We start from the raw sequence: 25,095 nt of genomic DNA on the forward strand, positions 1-25,095 counted from the left end.
CAACATAGACGTGTGACATGCTTCACTTGCTACTTATAAATAGAACATAAAACCGCGGGTGATATCCTCATAGATCCATACGTATATATATGTGCGCTTCATTTTTTATATTGCTGAGACTGCGCGGGAGTTTTGAGTTATCAATGTGAACTTTTTCGGAGAGCAGTGAGCTGCATTCGTTTCACTGTTGAGGCAGTGTTTTTCGAGTGGTTGTAGTGAAACGGTGAAAGTAACTTAGTAATGTGGCTGTGCAGTTTAGGTGACGTTGCCAGTGCGCCAAACTGCTTATGCCCTTGTATGATTGGCAACACACCATAGTGGGTGCGAGCGATTTAACGCTTCTTCCGTATTAAGTTATTCGAAGAATTTCAATTGAAGGTAATGATATATTTAATTGTTCAGTATTTAATTTTGTTGTTTTATTTATTGAAATTTTCTTCATGTCTCGTAGATTAGTTATCAACCGCATATTTTTATAATATTAGTAGTTACGTTAATTGCAGTTGGATGTTAACTACTAACGTTATCTAAAATTATCTGTTGCTTTATAGGTAAGTACTAACATTGCATAAACTTGGTATATAAAGTTATTTAAATCAGTACTAATTGTTTTTTTGTAAAACACGTCTTTAAAAAGGTTATTAATACGTATGTATCAATAAGTAAGTTAAGTATTGCATAGTTTTTGTGGCATTTAGGTGTGCTGAAAGAAGTAGGTACACTTTTATTGTGGTTTATTGACTGACAATCGACATAGCATCTCTACCATCACATGAGCATTGAAAGAATACGGCCAGTCTGATGGTAGACGGTTCGCGTAAGCGGCATATTTTTTTTGCTTTAGGTGGGTAAGTAAGTAGTAATTCAATTACCAGAAATATCACCAATATTTCTTTCAGTATAATAAGTAATACTTTCTGAGCGTTTGTCTAAACAAAATTGTAGTAAAACGTCAGATCATTCTCGAACTGATTTTATTTAATGAGGTAATTCTATATACTAAAGCAACACAAACCGTGCAACATACCCACATAAATTAATATTATAAAATTATTACTACAAAAATAGTTGCTTTGTTTACTACTTTTGGTTACTACTGCTATAAAATTGTATTAATATCGACAGTAGGAGTGGATGGCAATTAATTATTTCTTGGAAAGATGGATTTATTGTTTCACTTTATAGATTAAATTAAATATATGAGAATTTGAGAGAATTGATTTAATTTCACTTATGTATCTCACTCTTTTTATTATCTAAATTGATTTTTGGGTTTTTGTTTCTAAACATGTATCCCGTTATATGTAACTTAATTAACACAAGTCTAAAACAAAAGCTAAATAATTACAGAGTAATGTAGTATCCTCTGAATAATACCCACATCATAGTTGTTAATTCCATTAAAAGTTTTAATAAATAGTTCGCATTCTTCTTGATTCCTATCACATTCCATCAATAGGTGCTGGATTTAATTGAATTTTACAGGTCACATAATTTGCAATATTAAATTAATAAAATTGATTACTTTAAGTACTTAATGAATGAAGAAGAAGCTAAAAGTTGAAGAAGTGATATATCAATACTTCGGTAATCATTTATCTACCATCAGGTGGGCCATATAGGTACTTTTTCGCCGACGTATATAAAAAAAAATAAGTGGAAAGTATGGATCACACGATGCAACATTTGTATTTCTTAGTTGTTTGTCTGGGTGATTTCTATGTATATTATGTACGCGTTTAAAAAAGTATATAAGTAGATATAGCTATCGGTTGTATGGTACCCATAACACAAGCTTGTCTTAGCTCAGAACTAGGTGGCGCTATCTGAATTATCCAGGGTTATTAGTATTATAGAGACTTTTGTTCGTGTATATTTCATGGAAAAATTATCTATTAAAAAAATAACAACTAGTTTCTCATAAGTCTTCTTATGGGAATACTGGAGAGAACTTAAATTTGTGTAAAGTATACCCAAAACAATTACTTTGCGTCAAAAAAGTACGGGTGTATACTTAGCTGCTTAGCTGGAACATGGTGAGTATTCTTAGCTAAGCTCTAGACAAGAGAAGGATACAGATGATTTCAATTTTGATGATACTTTTCGTAATCGACACTGAACTGTATTGATGGATCAGAGACTGAGCGAAATAATATTGTTTTTATAGAACAATAGACACTCGACTTATATTATATTGTTGTTTAAGTAATGGCCCTGATAAAAATACAAGTTTACAACCTTCGCAGTGAGCGTAGCCGCCATTTTTAATTAAAGGTGCAATAAACAAGTTTTCAGGAAATAGCTCGGTACCTAATTGTTTATTTTATGAGAAAAATGCTCAAGATAAAGTTGTGGAAGATAAGACATAATAAAAAATGTATCAAACTTTTCTTATAAACTTATGGGATTAGAATATAGTTATAGCAATCGTAAGTAGATAAAGTACAAATAAATTATATTTTCTTATTATTTTATATTGTTTGCTTGAAATCGAAAAAGAGTCGTAGCCTAGTGGTTTACATAAATACTGTAGAAGACAGGCCACTTATTTAGTCTATGATCTATTGTATAAGCTTCATATTTCAAATACCAAATTCTGTTCTAAATTGTCACTTCTTTCTATTCTTCCTTTCGATTTACCTTCCTGGCTATAGTTAGTAGTGTTTCTTTATATAGGTACTATATATGATTTATACAACTTACTACAATTTCCTGGCTTTTCGCTTTATCGCCCATACACCCAAAGGGACAAAACATTAACATTAAGAAAAAAAAATTAAACAGCGAAATGTGAACACCCTTTATTTTGCGTTGATCATGACGTACGGTATAACAGTCGTGACGGTATATTTAATTTAATGTATTTATATGAATTTCTTATTGGTTTATAAAATTAAGAGCATTTTGGCTACCGTTAATCAAATTACAAAATTGTTCAAAAAGTATTTAGTTAATTATTTATATCTTCAATATGATATGCCATGAATGATTACAGTACCGATGTCTAACTTCATATGTCTATTTTACAAGAAGCTAATACACTAAAATCGCCTTCGAAGGACGTTCTTAGTTTCTCAGCAACTTTTATATTAATAATTATACTTTTACATCTATTATATATTCCATGTATCTATAATTTGAAATTCTTCAAGACAGGATTTTGTTGAACAAATGATAAGTAGGGACTAATTTTTTGTATCAAAATATAAATATACGAGTACCTGTATATATATTTACTGTATAAAATTTAATATTTACAACAGATAATTATGTCTGTAAACAATCTATTCGCTTGTCTTATTCGCTTCCCCTGTCTTACTTTCGTGTGGCGTGTCAAAGTTAATTAATGGACTTTAAACCAGCTATAATAATTGAGGCCCCTCAGTTGCTGCAGGCCTCAGCACGCACGATAATTTTAGCACAATCTATTTAAGACAATGTCCTGATATATCAATAACATCTGACCGACGATAAAACGAATGACGTATCTCATCTTAAATCAAAATCGTATGATTATTTAAAAAGATTTCCATAGATAGAAAATTATTATGCAATAACGTTCTAAGTTAATTTTCTTATATGACCGTACTTATTTAATAAGATAGAGAACAGTTGGATGTTGGTTGGCCATAACAGAATCTCTGCTTTCTTTTCTAATTATATATTATGTTTATAATTTTAATAGAACCTCTCCATAAAAAAATAATGAATGAAATGAAATGAAAAAACTCTTTATTGTTCCTCTCAAAGAAAGAATTTAACTATTACATAAATTAATATGTATACTAAATACAAAAAAACATAATTACAATTATAATGGGCGGCCTTATCGCTAAATAGCATTTTTGTCCAGGCAACCTTAGGTTAAAGAGGAATAATTAGTTATTATAATTATTGGTAAATTTATTTCAAACAAATTATATATATAATAGAATCAATATAATCCATGTAGGCTGCGTTGACACTTCAGCTTAACCTGAGTGATGATAACTTTGCGAGATTTGTATTTTAATATTTTAGGACAGCGTTGTCTCCAAGTTCCAAGTTAAACAAACGAGCCTATGATATGAGTACAGATAGAAATATATAGACACATTTATTACATATATAATAAATACATAATATAGAAAATACTCAGACTGATACAAACAATCATACTAATGAATACAAATATTTGTATGGTGTGAAGCATGTTAAAACCGTTGAACCACCGAGGCCGTCATTTAAGTTTTTTTCCGACTTCTTACCGTTTGTACGTGAACCAAGAATATATACAATATGCAGTTTTCATCTCTAATGATTTTATTATATCTAAAAGGTAAACATAAAGGTAGGAACATACTATGCATACAACGTCGCGAGCTCAGCTAGTCATCAACATAACAAGAAATTATTTTCCTTGATTATATTCAGAATTCATTATCGTAACAGTTTCTGTAATAAGACTAGTTGTAAGCTAGTAGCTTTGAAGTCATCTAAAGGAATTAAAAAGGATAAATATTAATCTTAATGCTAAGAATAATTATTACCAGCATTATACTATCTCTGAAAAAATCGTGTGCTTGGGTACCTCTGTCTCTCTTACTTCAGACGCCAAGCACCTTTGTAATGTGTTGAGGGTACAGGGTGGATCACAGAGCACAATGTCATGATTTATTAGCTACTATAATAAATAATATATTAATCATCATCTGCATCTTTTTTATCCTATTTATTTGTGGTCGGCGTAATATGTTTTTCTCTTCCGTTCATCCCTGTTCGCAGTCATGTCGTTATTTACTGGTTTTTTTTACCATATCACCTTTCACACAGTCCATCCATCTCTTTTTCGACCATCCACTGACCTTATAACTATCGACATTCATATGGAACGTAACACCTTTCTTAATTATACATTAACTCGGCTATTAATATAATATATGTACGTTGAAACTATTTATTTATTATTTTAGAATTGTAAAAGAAATTGTAAAAGTCATGCATACAAGGGTGGCGCAATGACATGTCGTCTATTGGATTTGTTCCAAATTTACAATACGTTTCAATATAACTTTGTGAGCTCATAATTTGTATACGATTTATTAATTACCTAGGTAGTGTTAATGGTTGTTCATTAATAGTCATTTACACAGAGGTACTTACATAATATGTCATTAAATGGTGCTCTGTTATTTCAACCTGTAAGGTAAAAATTCATAATAATATTATAATAATAATAATCTTGTTATATATATCTTGACATTATTCTCACCCTATTCTCTGCCACGGGTAGCCCATCAGCAGAAGAGGATAGTATTTACAGGTGAGAGCACCTATTCTTCGTCATCCATAAAAACGTTATAGTCAACAAGAAGAGGTATTTCAAGATCATGAGAGATGTAATAAACACTTTGATATTTTTAAGATCTTTTTTATATAAAAAACGCAGTTCGATATATTATTCGATCTATGATTTATTACTCTTAACATCAATAAAAGAAAAACGATATAGTTATAATGCAAAGTAGGTCAGGGCTTGACGTCATTCTATATTTTTAATAAATGCCCCGTAAATATTTTATGAAATCACTAGAATGAATCTATAACGTTTCATTTTACTTTGCATCTTCAGCAAATTGTAGTCATTTCTAATATTATGTTTGGCACTACGATAATAATTGACTGAATGACTGAGTCTACGTTCTGAATCAGATCTAGAATTATGTTCGGCACTACGATAGTAATTGACTGAATGACTGACTCTACGTTCTGAATAGATCTAGATATATTGATCTTTATTGGTATAGTTTACGTAGGAAGTGATACAGTTGAAGTTATTTGGGAGCTTACCATGTACTCATATAATTTATTTGGAGGAGTGGGCTAAATTCTTTACATACACGGATTGAATACTAGGCGATGGTCACCGATTTCGTATTGAAATGAGTGATCACCCGCTACCCATGCACACCTGCAACATGAGGGGAATTGCAAGGGCGTTGCCCACCTTTTAAGAAATAAGCTCTTTTCTTGAAGGTTTCAATATTGTATCTATTCGGAAATAGCAGGTGGTCATCTAAGTAGTCTTCTTCTGTACTAAGTGATCTTTATACTTATTAGTATAGGCTATGATCAATCTGATATAAAGACGTGAAGTAGACTATTTCTTAATTAGTGGAGCTTATGGCCTAACGATGTTGTCTGATTGGCATGTACATAGATGGACTGGAATAAATATTAGCTTATCCGTTCTACATACTCCATGTCATGCCAAATTTTATACTGATGGCTGAACCAATGAACTTGATATTCATGGATCCAAATATAAAAACTCACTTCTACCTCTTATAACCAAACTGATAAATAAATAAAATAAGAATAGCAAGGAATGTTGTGAAAAGATGGCAGACTTGATTATACTTTAGAGATTAATAAAGAAACACTGTTTTATTCTATAAGTTATGCACGAATGCCCATGTATTAATTTATGCTGTATACATTTTCCTAGTTTTTGTAATATTTTTTACTGATGTTTCGCACTATTCTTCTTAGTGATATTTTATAGCACATATTTAACACAAGGAATTTTTAATTCGTATCAGAAGTTCCTGACCAACCAAACAAACAAACCAATAAACTACTCACCTTTAAAATATTAGTATTGATATAATTGTTATTGTTACAGTTCCTTATTAGGCCAAGATGACGTTCACATTGGAGGAGGGTGGGTTCGGTGTAGGAGACTACGCTGCCTTCGGGGTGCTATGTGCTGCATCCTGCGCTGGCGGAATGTGGTATAGCGCCGTCGGTTCTCGAGCCAAAGCCGTAGTGGACATCAAAGATTACCTGCTTGGAGGGCGAGCAATGTCAACTTTTCCTGTAGCTATGTCACTTATAGCCTCGTAAGTATAAGTTTCTTGTTCGCTTGTTTAACTATCTCCGATTTTGTAACCAGTCTGGGTGTATACCTTTACCTATATATTACGAGTCCAGCAGTTTGCTTTTTAATTTATAGTTCTGTTGAAAAAGTTATGATAGTGAAATATAGGGTATAGAGGCATAGTATATTAGCCCAACTGTGTAGTATCGCATGAAAAATTACGTTGTGACCATTTTTACCATTTACCATCAGGTGGTACCGTCATAGAGTTTGCTATTACAGTTACAAAAAAACATTGCTCGAGTATACATAAATGCTGTCCCCAAAACGTAAGACATACGAGAAAGTTGAAGGAGTTAAAAGGTTTAATAAAAACAGTATTACAAAGGTTATTTTTAAACTGTCTTTTATAATACGTTAATCAGGTCTTAACACAAATAATTTTATGGTAAATAAAGGTATATTGATTATACGTTAATTGACGTTTTGAGTAGGTCGCACTAGCCGTGGTCACGAGCCGAGGGGTAAAGCTATGTCAATGTCAGTAGGTGTCAGCAGTTCTACTACCGTCACTAGTTTTCTAGCGAAAGATCACGACACAGTACTCATGGTATCCTTACACTTTTTGACGAATACTACCGGTCTTTGTTTGAACTTATTTATACCGGGATTTCACAGATGATAATTTTAACCCATCTTCCCGGTTGAAATTGAGACATTTTTAATTTCTATCGCTTCCGTAGACCGATTAATCGTATTAATAGTGTATCACAGATGATATTCAGTCGGTCCTTGAGAAGACTTGTTATCAATAGATTTACCCTGTCATATCAGGGTTAGTTTTAATACAAAACAAGGTCTAGAATCGTTATGGTAGTAACTTATTTAAAAGAAATTATAACATACAGTCAGTACTTACATAAATGACAGCCATTAATATAATTTACTGCACATAACAGATTTATATTATTAAGGTCGTCTAAAAATATTTATTTACAACATTCATATATTGTTAAGATCATTGTTTTGTCCTAGATTTGTGAATGAATTTGTTTCAATTAATGAAGACATGACTCGTGACGTAGAAATTATCAACTCATTTGGCAGGAGTTTAAATTGCATTCGTTTATTTTCAATGGATTGCATCTTTAATTTGAGGTCAATGGACTTTGTAACTACGGTATATAAACTATATAGATAGTTATCATATTCAAGTACTGCTCATATATGCAGTTTTTTGTCTTTTTAATTAATTAAATTAAGTTGGAAATTAGTTGTACCTACTCGTACATTTTGGAATTTGATTATCATATTAGAGGTGGATGGTAGACGTGTCTTGCTATTTGGGAGCACCTATCTACCATGTTCGTCTAGAGTAACGTACCAGAATCTTTTAAATAGCATTACTTCTTTAAAGATACATCGCCTAAAAATATAATTGTTATATTTAACAATATCGCTTTCTAACACTACTGCAGTTTTTTTTGGAACTGCACTGAGGTTGACTGACTCAACTGACAGTTTAGGATAAGATGAGTATAAGGTCAGGTCAGTTCGCCCATCGTGACAAACTAACCAGGAATTAATCACGATGCTTTCCAAAGCGAAACGCGTGGGGGTCAACCTGACTTGGTACATTGTTAGCGATGGAGTAATTAGTTCACATTACTAATAATCATTCCCCCCATGAGGGTAGAATAAAATAAGTAAAAACTCAACAATTTTATTAAATATAAAATATTTAATAAAAGTCCGTTTTTCTTTACATTTTATATGGAAGGATATGTTGTTAACAGGTACGTATCAGGTGTAACGATTTTGGGAACACCGGCCGAGATCTATAATTATGGTACACAGTACTGGCTGGTGGTGGTCGGAGTGACACTCAGCTGTGTTGTGGTTGCCACAGTATATTTACCAGTATTCTGTACATTGAGGCTATCCTCCTCATATGAGGTAAGTTTTTTTTAATATTTTTTTATTATTTGACTGGTGAAAAGGTTGATAATATGCGGTAACTACCAGAATAACACTGCGATCATAACGTTATCGTGTGTTGCCAGTCATGAGTTGCTATTTCAGACGAATAAGATGTCATACTTCTTATTCTGTCATTTCAATATTTATAAATATATTTATTAATACCAAAAAATCACTTGAACCTATAATAATGACCTATTAATGTGTTGCTTCATTGATTCGATGTAAAAAGCGTCAATCTTCAATTAGGTAATGATCAAAACAATAAGTATATATCAATTTATATTTCCGACTAAACTTTCGGTGATAGTTAATACTGTTAACAAATTCAATCCATTATAGGTAAGCTTATCTATAAAATAAGCCTGGAATAGGACATAGGCGAGCAATTGATATATGTAGGTATATAAGTTTGAGGAATGAAAACTAGAATGAAAATATTTACCAATCACGAGATCAATTTCAATCGTTTTAAAATATTGACAGTGTCTTTAAGATTGACTGTTTTTATGCATTGTGTAAGCGTTTGAATGTGATTATTTGAAGTAAACAACGTAACGTATCTGTATAACTAACGATTGATTTATTACATCATACTTTTATACAATTAGATTATTTATCATTGTATCTGATTTAAATAATCTTACCAATCAAGAATTTTTGTTAATTTTGTAACAAAGTTTAATAAATGAGTAAGTTAAATTATACAAAAGACAAATCTCAAGACTAAAAAATCTCGGGGACGAAGTCCACAGAAAAATCACGTAAATATATCTTTCGCATGCTCATCATTAATCTGTATTGCACTATTCTATGTTATATCATAATTTTGTATCAAAGTACAATGAGTATCTACCTTATAAAACATGTTAAAGATAATGTTGTTTCGTCTTAAAAGGCGTAATGTTATCATACTTTTTTAACCAACTGAATATTACTTTTAATTCGCTACTAAGTAAGTATTTATAGCCAGCTATAATAAATAAATATTATATAAAATTAAGTCAAAGTAATGTAAAAGGAAATGTATACACTACATTATAAGTATAATATGAAAAGACACCATACTACCCTCATATTAATATTATAAATGCCAAAGTTACTCAGTATTAAAAAAAAAATAGAAGTCCCGACTAACGGCCTGTAGTTTATAATCATTTAATGTTAAAAAATATATTATTTATTTAGTATCTGCTGGTGCACCAAAAGTATATTAAAATATACCTACATTCTATTATTTAAAACCATAAATGAATATCATCTCACTTTTTCATTTGTAATGTTAGTAGGTCAGATAAGCGAAAAATAGTAATATTAATTTTAAGTTAGTCCAGAAGGACATTCCTATCATGTAAATCGTGCAAACTTATTTTTAATAGACGCATACGTTGGAATATTATTTATTAAAAAAAATGTAGACAATACCATAATGAGTACTCAATATTTATTTCAATTCAGAACTGTAAAATAATTGGGCATGTGTAGACACCTGATTCAATAGAATATCTATCTTAATTTTCGTTTTTGTTAAAGTTAGAAACTTGTGTAAATATAAATTTTATAAATTTGAATTTGAAATGATGACCGCCAGTGGAGATGTTTTTGTTTATATGACGTTTTCTTATTTGACGGTCTTGGTGGTCTAGTGGTTGAGCACACCGCTTTACTTCCAAAGGTCGTGGGTACGATTCCTCGCACGGTACACACATTTGTATGATTTTTTTGGTCTGGGTGTGTTATATGTATAATATAATATGTATGTATATACAAAAAAATATCTATGTAATTATATTAGTTGTCTAGTATACATAACACAAGCTCTGTTTAGATTGAACTGGACTAGATGGCGCTGTGTGAATGATACAGGAATATAAATCTCTGTTCGGTAGATTAAATTAAAAAAAATCCTAATAGCATAAGGTCGCTATTTTCGTACATTTTTCGCTATGCATAACCACGAATAGATTTTCATACGTTTTTCACTATACGAGGTACAGAATATGTATCTTTTGGAATATGTACTTGCATATACATTTTACAGTGCGAAGCAAGGATGGGTACAGAATATAATACAAAATAATATTCATCAACTCTTACCTTGTTAATAATCAACTGTTTTTAAGTAAACAGATTAAACTAAGATCTAACTTACTTATACAACAATAGTTCTTGAGTCGCGTTTATATAATACGAATATAGTTTAATGTGTATCGTTCGGCTGCTGGAATTAACTACGCAATCGTCAAATCTTATTAATGAAATGCTATGAATGAAAACAGCGAGCATACCATATTCATTCGTCATAATTAAGTTGTTTACGATAGCCGGAGTGTTAGTTGGAAAAGTAATTTGAAACATACGGTTTTGATGCAGATGAAAACATTGACTCAAGAGTCTTGTAAGAGTATGTTAATAAAATCGCGACACAGTACCTATAGTGGTACTGTATCGCTATTTTATTATTACATATATTTTTTTTAAATGATAGGAGTTTTTTTTATGTAACTGAAATAACAAAGTACCTAATGTAGTCGGTAGCCAATATATGTACAAGTAGCTTTTTAGAATTAGCACCGCCATTATGAGAATTGTAATAGAATTGTATCTTTGTAACAAACTTCTAAAAAAAGATACGTTTGCAAAGTTTCACACAACGTTGTTTTTATATGGTATGTTAAAAAAATATCTGGTACTGATCTTACACAGATGACTATTTGCAAAGTCTACCTAGTGCGTGTATAAATGTTACAAATTTGATTAGAAAAAATCAGTTGGCACTAATCTGATAATTGTTTATTGGATTTAACCACTTAGACGAAATTACGTATTTATATGCCTCGTATCTGATTTATCCCGCGGTAAACAATGTACTATTTGGTATCTCCTAATTATAATATTTTCATCAATTATTAATTATAACTATTACTGTTTGCTTGCAGTATTTAGAGTTAAGATTCAACCGGCATGTTCGGGCGGTGGCGTCGGTACTTTTCCTATTGGACGAGGTGAGTGACATACAAACTGTTGTACCTTGTATGACATTGTTTTTTTCTAATTATAATAATTATTCTATTGGGTGCATGTTTAATTAATAGGAACAGGGTTATTTTGTTAGGACAATATTAGTTAAAAACAAAGTTCTTTTGTTACAATTTTATTAGTGTTTTGTTCTCATACTTTAAATATATTTATATAATTGTAGATTTTTCTGAGAAAAATATAATAAAGGATTACTAGAATTACAGATTATTAAACACGGTATATTTTTGGGTATTTTTACTTAATTGTTATTTATACTTAACAATTTAAAAATGTTTTATAATTGCGCGGGAAAATATAAGGTGAAAATTAGCTTAATCTATCACTGTATTTTTATAGACTATTCTCGTAGTATTAAAAAACTTTAATGTTAAGTATCTACATTATATAATAGAATATGGTGAGTATATTTCCAAGTTTCTATATCCAAAGGTTATGTTGTAGATATGTTGGTAAAACAGCGATAAAAAAATAAATATTTTTACAGTAAATAAAGAAATCTTTTACTGTTTTTAATCTTTTGTGTTTAATATTCATTATTAATATAGTTAGACGGTTCGTAATTTGTCTTGTTATTTCCTTATAGTAAAAGAACTTCATTGCAATTCTAGTTCCTACATTTCGGTGTGAGGCATTATAGTACCTATTGATTTGAGGACGATGAACTTCTACCAACACAATATTAGTACAATCATATAATAATGTTATTTACATAAATTAATGTCTTACAGAGTAATATACTTAGACCTTGAGTTATATACTTTACTTATTTTATTGTAGCTGGCTGTCTAACATATCCAATGTAGATAAAATATTGTTATCTTAAACTGTGTATATAATAAAGATGTCTACTTCTCATCTTAATTAAAGTACGTCACACTTGATAAATAATTCGTATATTTCTATGTATTCGTAACATCATTTAATCGATTTAAAAAAGTAATGTATTTCCTATTGTACTTTTTGTTGAATGTAGCAGTTTATTCGTCTTGTTTATCATTGATGAATGTTTATTTTTCAATTGTTTTACTTCCATTAGGTTTTTTAAGGTCACTGTGTAGAAGCCCTGTTGATATATACTTAGCTGTATTTATTACGATTTGATACGCTATTGGTAAATGAATGATCGGTACCATGCCTACGGTTAGGGTCACTAGTGACGTTACTAATAGATTCTACCAATAATGTAGATAATGCAAATTGTGACAGAGTGACATATTTGTAGACTAGATACTCGGCATTATGTGGAGATCAATCCGATTATTCTATCGTTAAAGTGCTAAATCGTAGCGATCGCAGACGGCTTCTGAATTTGGTATGTTAACACGGTTTATGACGTCATTAAAATACCAGATGTTTCTACCAATTTATTGATTAAAGAGCCTATTAACAGCTCAAACTATATATAATTAGGCGTTGTACAGTACGGGTTCTTTAATCGGTTTATTAATCGGTTAATTAATCGGTCGACATATTTCGTCTAATCTTTTACCGTTCTATTTTATTATAGTTTTCATATTCCTAAATTTGCAATGAGGATTATTCTTTATTAAAAAATAATAATGCTACTAAGACAAAAAAAATGTTATAGTACCTACAGTGGAGCCTAAAAATATTATTTCATTTCTATAAGAAGCTCAAAAACATACGTAATAACTGACCACAGAACATAATTATGTTAATTCTTTTACTATTTATTGTACCAAAGAATATTAAGTAGGTAACTATTAAATAATTATGTCACGTATTTATTTTTGTTTTTACTTTTTAAATTGACTATTGGTATCATATATTTCTTAAATAATTTATATGTCTTTTGTACATAATTTTAAAATAATAGATTTATTGGTAGGATAGAAATATAATTATATAAATTATTTATTTCTTACTTACATTAAATTAAAATTTGGAATAACTGTTATGTATTGATTGAATTTCGACATACGCGCTTAATTTAAACTTCAGATTAAAAAGCAATATCAAAAGAAAAAAAGAAAGAAAGAAAGAAAAATATTTTATTCAGTGCAATGTAAAAAATAAAAGACGAATGTAACATGATAGAATTATAATAAAGTAACGCTTCGGCTGACTAGCTCAGTGCATTACAAAATATCAGGAATTTCCCATTAGTGTCTACGAATAGGTCATTAACTTTGCTTACAATTATGGACTTTGAACACTTTGGTGTCGTTTCAATGTGAACGGTCAACATCAATTGTTCACAACTGACCAATTGGGCCATTGTAGAAGGCTACCTACAGTGTTGTATATTTTATACAAACCATAGCGTACCTGCCTACCTTTGAAAAGGTATAATCTTATAAATAAAATTCTCGTGTCACAGTTTTCGTTCCTATATTCCTCCGAAACGGCTTGACCGAGACTCATGAAATTTTGTGAGCGTATTGAGTAGGTCTGAGAATCGGCCAACATCTATTTTTCATCCCCCTAAATGTTAGTCCACCCCTAATTTTTTTTTTTATTTTAAGGCTAAACAACGTTTGCCGGGACATCTAGTATATTATATTTGTCTGGGCTTATAGAAATAATTGTAAGGGAGTGTTTGTATAAAGACTGTCGGATGAGCGGATTAAACAAGCTAGGAGATGCCTAGATTGACTTTTCATGATTCGATAGATTATGTACTTACTATCTGCGAGAGAAGACAAATGAATGAAGCAGGAAATATATATCAGGATATATACAATAGAACATATTTTGATCTACTTATCTCTAAAATATCTGGTCTGAAAATAAATATATAATATTAGAGTTGTAACACTGTATTTTAAATCAGGGTTCAATAACTGAGACATTACATAATACTTTCTGTCTAGGCGGCTCATGTTATTCAATTGATAAATAATTGCTCCAGTTGCTCGTCTGTCTCAGAATATATTTTTGTGGTGGTTTGGTATTTGTCTGACTAATGTTTAAATCCATTTTTGTATCACTGCTCAAAATGTTATTATGATACCTGAGTCCAAAAGTAAAAGTTATTAATATACCTTATTAATAAATTATAATTACTTTATTACACCCAAATATATGACTGGAAGTACAAATAGGTCTTCTTGCTAATGCAACTGCCGAATACGTATTGCTTTTGTATATTTACATTATTTTTTTCGTTTATTGTGACAATCGATGACACTTACATTTCACAGCATAAATTTAATATGACCCAAATCGTTACACGTATACTTTCGTCACCTCTCACCTTTTCACCACACCACGTAGGTACCTATATATTATTATATTAAAGACAGAGACAACACATTAACTTGTCTTAAATGTTTATTTTTGTTTCGATTGCTAGCCAAGGTTGGTCATTATCATGGACTTTGACCATGACTCGCCCGTTACGTTAACATGCATCTCAAGTATCAATAAGATAGTATCTCTCTAATATAATTCTATATTAGGCGGTTATGTATAGCGTCTATCTATCTTCACGCCAGGGTGTAGGATAGACAGAAAGCATTAATTCTATTCTAGTTTTATTCACATTCATAACTTCATTCACTTTACACACAGGTATATACATATCAGTTCTCTCCCAGTGGACTTCTCAATCAGATAGCGCACTATTCATCTTATCATATATGTTAGTCTATACCTCCTGCAATACCTATATTCTTTTATTTTTTCATTAGGTATATATATATTCATTTTACATATCTTTTATCCGACATTGTTTTCGTTCGTGAAGTCTCGCTTTTTATAATATAAAATAGTATCGGCAAGAGTTGTATTTATCGCTAGTTGAGATTTTTGGTATAAATTTTGATTCAGTTTCCCCTTATCGCCATTTTTTATATTAGTCTCATCATTTCTTATTCTAGTTTATATATTGGTATTCTATTGGTACTGAATTTACGTCTAAGATATATAATTTTAGCCACTTGTTGTAGTGACTCATTTCTAATTATAATCTTTCCAATGATTCTGGAAATTTTCTTGCAAAACTCATTACTTTCATTTTTATGAAATTCAAAATTACAATGTCTATCTCACTGAAATTATGATTATCATGTAGTGCAGAATTATAAGTAAGGGAAGTATGAATATTTTCTAGCAATAAACAAATAATGAACGTTTCTCTTTGATAAGGATAATGAATATGTGTATGTATAGAAAAGTAATTTCAAAAGTATCGTTTTACTCACTGTTATTGTAGTGCGTTCTATTGTTGTAATGTTAAAAATTATGTTCATTTATTATATTTTTCAAATTAAATTTACCTGTTTGCTCCAGGTATTATTTCTGCCTATGGTGGTTTATGTTCCAGCGTTGGCGTTTAATCAATGTAAGTATTGGTATGTAATATTATGTTATCTGGGGTATTGGTGATCTTATTTAATTATTTATTTCCACGTTTATTCTGGTGATAAGTTACTGTTTTTAACAATCCAGATTGATTTAATTGTTTAATATCAATTTGTAGAAAAAATACTATGTTATTTATAATTGACAATATAAAGCTAAAATTATTCTTTACATTTGATGGATGGATATTTCATTACCGTGGATATTTAGTAATATTTTATACTATTATATTTAAATTTATATTACATAAAATTTTGCAAATTTTACCGGCTACGGATCTTTCCCCGTTTCTACCTATGTATGCATATTTCTATATCTGTTAAGAACATAAATTTTTCGCAGTGACGGGCATGAATGTGTTTGCTGTGGGCGGTGTTATGGTACTCATATGCGGAGTTTACACAGTATTAGTAAGTACCTACCATAAAAACTGCAACTTTTTTTAATATGTGATATATATTTTATATTTGTTAGATATACTAAGAATTTTGATAGACCAGCATGCGGAGCCTTTGCCTTTGTTAGCACTATGACACCAATTATCTGATTCTTATCTACCATGTCTATAAGTAAATATATAGAATGCTTTTTGTCATAATCACTCACTCAAATGTGCTGTTGGAATTCAGCAAACTTCTCTTATAATAGGATGTGTTATGATTCCACCGCTCACTGTTTGTAGCGGCATTTGTAATTCCCTGATTCCATCAAAATAATTGATCTTAAAATAGTTAAATGAGACTGTAGTTAAAATGGTCACGCTTTAGAGATTGAAAAACTTAGTGGTTGACTGTTTAACATATTTATTTAAACTGGAATTCTACACATACATCGTATAATAGCTGCCGAATAGTTTTCTATATTTTTGTGTTGTTCCACAATATGTGAAAATTGCGATTTAAAATAAATACAATTATTGTGTAGCACCACAATTGTTTCAAGGTTCTATTTTCCTAACGTTTCCAGTAATAATTTGCATACCATTTGTACAACAACATATTATCAATTTATTTCATTAATCTCTTCAAATATTTGGGTTAAATGTACAATGTAAAATAGTGGCTGTAATTGCTTATGATAAATTTTATTTAAAAAAAATGAGGAAAAATTGTGTTCTTCAATTCAATATTTATTCAAATATGCTTTTGTTATCATCTAAGAATACGTAAGTTGTATAATGTATGCATAATAATTAATTTACTAATGCATAAAAAGGTATGGGTAGGTACGTATAAGAAGAAAAAGGTATTAAGTATTATTGTACAATCGTTAGGTTTTTAAAATTATCGAAATATTGAGGTTATTATATCAAAGTCAAGAGATCGGGAACCCTAAGATTGGGAAAATTGTAAAATTGGTGAAAACCAAGAGTATAGATTTAACCTGGTTTTGTTCAGGGTGGTCTCCGTGCTGTTGTTTGGACGGACTCCGTGCAGACCGGCATAATGTTCATAGGCGTGGTGCTGGTGGCTTCTGCCGGAACGCTTGCCGTCGGTGGAGTCAAGTCTGTGATCAGTATAGCCACTGAATCTGGAAGACTCGATTTATCTAAGTAAGTCTCACGAAACCCAAGTACATTTTTTCGGTGTACATATTCGTTTGGTTCACCTATTTTTTTTATGGATGATAATGGTATGGCGCACCCGCATGCGCCAACAGTTCACGATGGCGGAGTACCAGTGGAGGATGATGAGATGAAGACGAGGTCAGGTCAGTTATCAGGTGAGCCTATCGTGACTAATTCACCAAAAATTAATCACGATAGATTCCAGGTGGAACCGCGTGGAGGTCAACCTGACTAGTACATTGCTAGCAATAAGATCATCAGTCAACATTATTAATAATCCCCTTTCCCCCGTAGGTCACCTATTGTAGCTGCCAAACAATTTGCTTAGTAAGCTGTATCTCAGTAACATAGTGAGATATGTGAATGTAAAGGATACGAAGGCATTACACCTTCTGCCAATGGATGAGCTGGCCGTCATATGATGACGTAATATCCGTGATGCTGTTCATATTTATGAGCGACGGTTACCAGCCAGTTAGGTTATTTTTATTCAGCCAGCCAGTTATTTGCCATTTTGATTATGTCAATAAAATTACTTAGTTATTTTTTTGTATTCATGCTAAATGAACTTAAAATTAAATGTACTTGGTTTTTATCTCTTTATGTAATGATTGAACTTGAATACTTACATAATTAAATAGAATTGCAAAAAAGAACGACATACAGGAAAAACATACGTAAAATTTCAAAGTTTTTATAATAGTAAAGTGGCTTCTATTTTATCAAATTGTAATTCAATATTTATACAATTAATACGAAGTTATAGATTTATGAGATGAAAATGAGTCAGTTCCCACTGTGCGACGGTTGCCAGCCAGTTAGGTTATTTTTATTCAGCCAGCCAGGATTTGCTATTTTGATTATGTCAATAAAATTACTTAGTTATTTTTTTGTATTCAAAATGAACATTATCCTTTTGTTTCGGTTTATTGCTTTCACAAAATAATTAACATACTAATTCGGTTTATTGCTTTCACAAAATAATTAACATACTAATTAAAAAATTCAATGTCGTAAATATACCATTTAATAATTAACCACATATGTAGTTATATTAATATATGTATGGATGTGTATACACAATGTATATACATATAATAGACAATGTAATAATTGATATAATATATGTATTGTAGTAACACAAGTCATATCAATAGAATTTTACCAATGTACATTTTGTACAAAATCTTTTGCGTTGTAGAGTGTAGTTCTATTACCTATCTTAGGCAGAGAGACAAGAATCTACGTAATTCGTATTTTTTTAAGTTGGCAATAAATAGGCCCAAATATTAAGTTGTTGACTATATAGAGTACACATTGTACTACTGTTTGTACGAATATAAAAGATTTTATTATACTGTGGCTTGTTGTAGTTGGAGTTTTTCACCGTACGAGCGCCAGACAGGGTGGGGTGCATTGGTGGGCGGGTTCCTCTACTGGACGTGCTTCAACTCTGTCAATCAGACTATGGTACAGCGATACATAGCGTTACCTTCTAAGCGTCAGGCAATCATGTGAGTTCAATTTTATCGTTACTACCATTATAAATATTGCTTTTCATATTCTTATAGAAATAATATGATATTTCGCGTGAGACTCATCCACGTCAGTGGTGTGCCAAATATTGTCTATGTTTTTTATTTAGAATAAATTTTTCCACCTGATTACGCCGAAGTAAAAGAGGATTATAATTAAGATTGTTCTTATTAAATGAAATAATATTTCATTTTATACACAGTAATAAAAACAGAAGACTAGGTATTCATTCTATTGATACAATAGATGCATCTGTTAACCAAGGTATGTTACTGTCTCAGTTTTAACGATTATCAGTGCTCTATATTTTATTTATTTGTTTAAGTATTTTGCAGGTGTAGAAAATATTAGCGAAAGTGAATACCTACATAATTTCTATATGTATTTTTTATTTAATATTAATTTATTTTTCAATATATATTCTTCTAAATTGGCAATGTGTAATTGCAAGCAATTTAAATATTATATAAATAGTCGACGTGTATTATTGTTTAATTTTAATAAAAAACCTGCAATCAATTTAAAAGTAGTAAATTTTTATTATTTTAATGAAATATATGATATGAGAATAATTTTGAAAATTAAGTTGCCGTCTAGATACTATATACTACGTCACGTTACTTGCATGTGTTCTATATAGAAAGACAATTTATAACGTAAATGACTATGATGAATGTATATTTAAGCTCAAGGTCGTTATTTTTCACATGCAATTTATGTAATGTCACTTTACATAATTATTTTTAATTTTATATACAATACATGCTCAATCCGTAAATTTCATTGTTGCTCAGAGTTTGTTGGGCCTACTCACAGAGCAATTAACAGTAATGTATGACTTGGCATAGTCCCTATTAGGACGAAATCACAATTTAATATATGCAACCACATGTAATCATTCTCTTAAAATAAGTATTTATGTAGTTTCATGCAAAAACATGTTGTGGTCGAAGTATGTTGCGCATATGGAATAAACAAATGAACAATCAAAATAAATTTATGTAAACAAGTAAAAAAGTTGGTTGACCAATTTCATACAAAATTTTTTTGGAATACTACAGCTCGTATTTATTTATTTTATTTCAATTTAAAAAACTACACGATACATGTCGTGAGACGGCCGCTAATGTCGCCTTCTAGCCATTCACACGTCTAAAATGTTCCAGTGCTTTAGGTATATTCTGCGTTGGCGCTATCCTGGCGATATCGTTGTGTGTATGGTGCGGACTAGCCGCGTGGGCGACCTGGGTCCTTGGCGGGTGCCATCCGGGGGGTGTGCCCCTGGTGAATGACAGGCTGCTTCCGGCATTCGTCACCTATGTTTCCAAGACCCAACATCTCCCAGGGCTGGCTGGAGTCTTCTTAGCTGGAGTATTTGGTGCTGGTTTGAGGTAAGTAGCAATTGATTATTCATTAAATTTAATGTCATTGAATGAAATGAATGCAGATGAAAGTAAAATGATTACAAAACTTTCACTGACTTAACATGAAATCCTTAGCCTAGTGGAAGGGAGAAATTTTCATTAATTTAAATCTTATGAACTTCTGCATGATTTTAAACAAGAAAAAATAAACAGCCAGACCTACAAACTTTCGATTTTATAATATTGGTATACAAATATGGCTTAATAAAAAATGAATATACATTCTGATTCTTGTTATTTTAATATAGTCATGATATACCTATAGATTTAGTTATACTTGTCTAATGTCATGTTACATCATATAGATAAAAGCAATATCAAGAAAACAATTTGACACACCGGATTTTGATAAGATCTGATATCTTTTTGAATTGATGGAATTTCTGGCGACATCTCTGTATGAACTCGTTATCTCCTGTTCCTGTTGGAACACAGATATAGGAAATGTGTTGTTAACATTACTTATAAAACTGTGTAGTTATTTATGTAGTTTTTTAATTAATTAAAGAATTATTTAGGTTATTTTCATATGTAATAAATAAAGTTACACAACATACGACATGAGTATACATAACGCACACTAACTCAAAATAAACAAACTTTGAAAAAGTCACTCTGAAGTCTTAGCTTTGAAGACAAATTTTTGAGTTAACCCATTATAGTACTGGATGTGCGATATTCATATTTTATAGATACGAATACATTTTCGACTATACTCAGGGTGGTCATGTTTTCTTTAGTTCATTGTCAGCAGTGCTGAATGCTTGCGCTCTAGTAGCAGTCGAGGACATCCTGCATGGCTGGCTTCGGCTGCGGCTGAAGCCTCTGACTGAAGGTCTGTTGGCTCGCTCTGTGACTGCATTGTTGGCCATAATCTCCATCGTTATGCTGGTTGTTATTGCAAAACTTGGAGGTGTTCTCGGTAAGTATATTCAACGATCTTGTATTACATCGTGCTGTTTCTATATTATGTTAATGACTCAATCGATTTCTTTTTCTTTTTATGGGAGATAAGACGATGGAATAGCTCATAGGGTTTTATGCTATTACCCTAGCACCAGTATAAGATTATGGCATTAGAATGAACTCGGATAAGTTAGTTGAATATGGCGAGTCCACCAGGATTTAACCACTTTAAACAATAGTTTCCAGAGGCAGTTTTCTAGGTGATTAGTTTATATCATTAATAGTATCTGAAGTATGCAGATAGCACACTTTAGATTCGAAACCTCCAAATATTTCCCATCATTTAAAATCAATTGTCACTTTATATATAAGTGGTCACGAAGCCTGCAAAACAGCTTTAAACAGATTACATCACCATGTATGTAAAACTGGAGACGTAATAGTTAAAACAAACGTGTAGTACCAATGTTTGTCGTCTATCAAAGACTATAGTCATAAGCCCCGATATATATCTAGTGCGTATTACTATCGCACTAGGACAACATTGAGTTCATTCGAGACAAAACCTTTACAATAAGCGGTTTTGTATCCTTATTAGGTACCTACTTATTTATGTATATAGAGCACCGTTATATGTTTTTATGTATTGTTACGAGGTATAGAATCCTTGTTTGTTATTCATTTCACATTATTAAAATATTCTTTGTGCATACTTACTGAAATAAGATGGATCATCATTTCAGATTTATTTATATTACTGCTGATGTTGACAATATTTTGTTTTGTACGATCAAAATATTTGCCTAATTATCCATCAAAGTCCTTATATCATGTTATGCAAAAATGATATTGATCATGGCTAAATTTAGTTGACAATGTTTTGATAATCACAAATATTTACTTGGAGAACTTTACTATTACTTAAATATTTATATTTATGGGTAATGGCATTAATTATATTATAAATAGCACCAACAATACAATATCAGTGTCATAGTGATGTCAATATATATTTCGTATATAATATCGCAAGAAAATTCACACAGCGCCATCTAGTCCCAAGCTAAGCTAGCTAGAGCTTGGGTGTTAGACAATTGATACAAATACATATGTAGATACATAGAAAATACCCAGATAGATACAAACAGTCATACTCATGTATACAAACGTTTATACCGTGTAAGGAAGCAAACGCGCGACCATTGGTAATAAAACAGATTGCTAAACCATTACACCATTGTTACCTTCAATAGACCTCGAGAGGGCGATACATTAGTTTTAGTGTATTATTGTCGAGACTATTTTTCACAATATATCTTAACTTGACCAGGTGTAGCGACTGCACTCTCTGCGATCGCTGCCAGTGCCACATGTGGTGTATTTACCCTTGGCATGGCATGCTGGTGGGTTGGGCCCAAGGGGGCCATTGCAGGAGCCATCGCAGGAGCATTGGTAGCGGGTACAACCTCACTTGGGACGCAAGCCGCTGCTGCCAGCGGACTCAGGGCGCCGCCATTAAATCTGACAGCAGAATGCGCGGCAAACTCTACTTTTATTTTTGAAAGTTTGGTTAGTTTTGTTTTATATTATTCAATATATACCTCTGTTTGTATGTATTCAAATCAAGTATAAACTGTTGACCTGAGTTTTAATGTCAGTTCTTAAGTCTAGAATATATTTTAATTGACCTTTTATTCGACTACAATTAGCAAACATTTGTACCACTTAAAGCTTCTGAAAACTATAGATAATCATAGTATTGTAAATTCGCAAATGAGAAGGGAAATGTAATAACCACATAAATTACATTCCTGTAATGACACTTCGATTTACCATATAATAGTAAAATAACAGTATTACTTTTCCTTCTTTATTTTATGCAATACCTATTTTAAAATCAATATTAGTAGGTATACAATGATTATCTGTATAATTAACATAATAATTAAAACAGAGGAAAATTTTAAGCTTTATTTTGATTATATAATTAACTTTAAGAATAGATTAGGGATGTGCCTAAATTTATTATAATACAAAACACATACTGAATATAAAAATAAATTAAAAATGGAAGCTTAAAAAAGAATATATATTTTTACAGGATCCGGAAACAGTATTCCCTCTTTTCCGCGTATCTTACCACTGGATCGCTCCGTTAGGATTATTTTCGACATTGCTAGTTGGCGCTATCGTCGGATATTTCTTTGACAAACACGATCCTACCAAGATGGATGCTGAACTATTCACCCCTGTAATGTGGAGGTGGCTTCCGAACGAAGCGCATGAGAATATAGGAGAGGTTCGTCGCGTCATGGCCGCTAAAGTGGTCGACTCACCTGCACCGTCGGCTCCTCTAATTCTAAACAGAATAAATAATAAGGTAATGCACATTGCTTTTCAACCAAATTCGTATTGGAGGACGTTCGCAATTGACGTTTCTTTTGCGTATAATATGTAATATCATATTTAGTTTGTTATTGCATATAGATTACGATGGTATGGAATACCACTGCCAACATAATATATTCTATATTTCGTGTGGTGCTGTTTATGTATACTATTACTTCAATATGTATTGATTCTGCTTCCGTTTCCATTTCTCTTATTAAACCATGGTGATCTATGAAAACTGACTATGAATTATACTGACTATGAATTATATGACTATGAATTATATAATATAAAATTAATATATAAATAATAAAACACAACCCTCATTTCAATTCATTTCATAATTTGATTTTATGCTAGAGGATATTACTGGTACTTGGAGTAGCAATAGGAGGTTGTGGGAGTCTTGTAAAATAATTCCTCAGATAGTCAGAAGACAAGATACAGATTTGTAGAACACAGAAATAACAAAATTTGTGGGTCATCAACTTTTGTGGGTCATAGTTTCTACGAATCGCTTTCAAGTTTGGATTAATCGACAATTCTAATAGAATTTCTATCAGACTTCACTCTTCTCTTAAGTAGATGCTCTCTTTATATGTGATTTAGTTTTCATATATTAATTATTATTTTTCAGATTGATGTGAGTGGTGAATCCAGTAAATGAGGTGAGGTGACATGAGCTGTGATAATCTACAAATGAACTCATATTGACTAATTATATTAATTTCCTAATTATAATATACTTATGTAGATGAAGTGAGTATTTGATTATATAAAAAGTTGTCAAATTGTGACTTAGGTGGCTACTCAGAGTTGCTAGAATAATTTATTTAGTAGTTATTAACTCATGTCAGATGATTATTATGATATAGTATAATATAGTATAATTACGTCCTTAAATATTTATACAAAAGCGGATATTGACTAGCATATGATAAAAATTTATCGTCGATTAGTCGTACTTAATTTTTATAGATTTTCTACTTAAAATATGTTATGTCTCGAATTGTTAAGTATTTAACGGACGATTTATTTACTATAGTTCAATGTCAACTAGGACG

At 31.2% G+C, this 25,095-nt stretch overlaps 1 protein-coding gene across 1 annotated transcript; it reads left to right on the forward strand.

Annotated features, from left to right (window-relative positions):
* On the forward strand, positions 1 to 24,895 carry LOC131852573 (sodium-coupled monocarboxylate transporter 1-like). The gene is made up of 13 exons (XM_059203242.1): positions 1 to 378; positions 6,665 to 6,881; positions 8,656 to 8,815; positions 11,779 to 11,844; positions 16,136 to 16,187; positions 16,550 to 16,617; positions 17,605 to 17,759; positions 19,148 to 19,288; positions 20,477 to 20,701; positions 21,475 to 21,656; positions 22,971 to 23,209; positions 23,742 to 24,020; positions 24,669 to 24,895. The coding sequence occupies exons 2-13, from the start codon at positions 6,682 to 6,684 to the stop codon at positions 24,696 to 24,698; spliced, it is 1,797 nt and encodes a 598-aa protein (XP_059059225.1). The 5' UTR covers positions 1 to 378; positions 6,665 to 6,681; the 3' UTR covers positions 24,699 to 24,895.
* The last annotated feature ends 200 nt before the right edge of the window (positions 24,896 to 25,095 follow it).

This window comes from Achroia grisella, unplaced genomic scaffold, assembly GCF_030625045.1.
Source record: "Achroia grisella isolate CSIRO2021 unplaced genomic scaffold, CSIRO_AGI_Agris_v1 utg856, whole genome shotgun sequence".
Lineage (NCBI taxonomy): Eukaryota > Metazoa > Arthropoda > Insecta > Lepidoptera > Pyralidae > Achroia > Achroia grisella.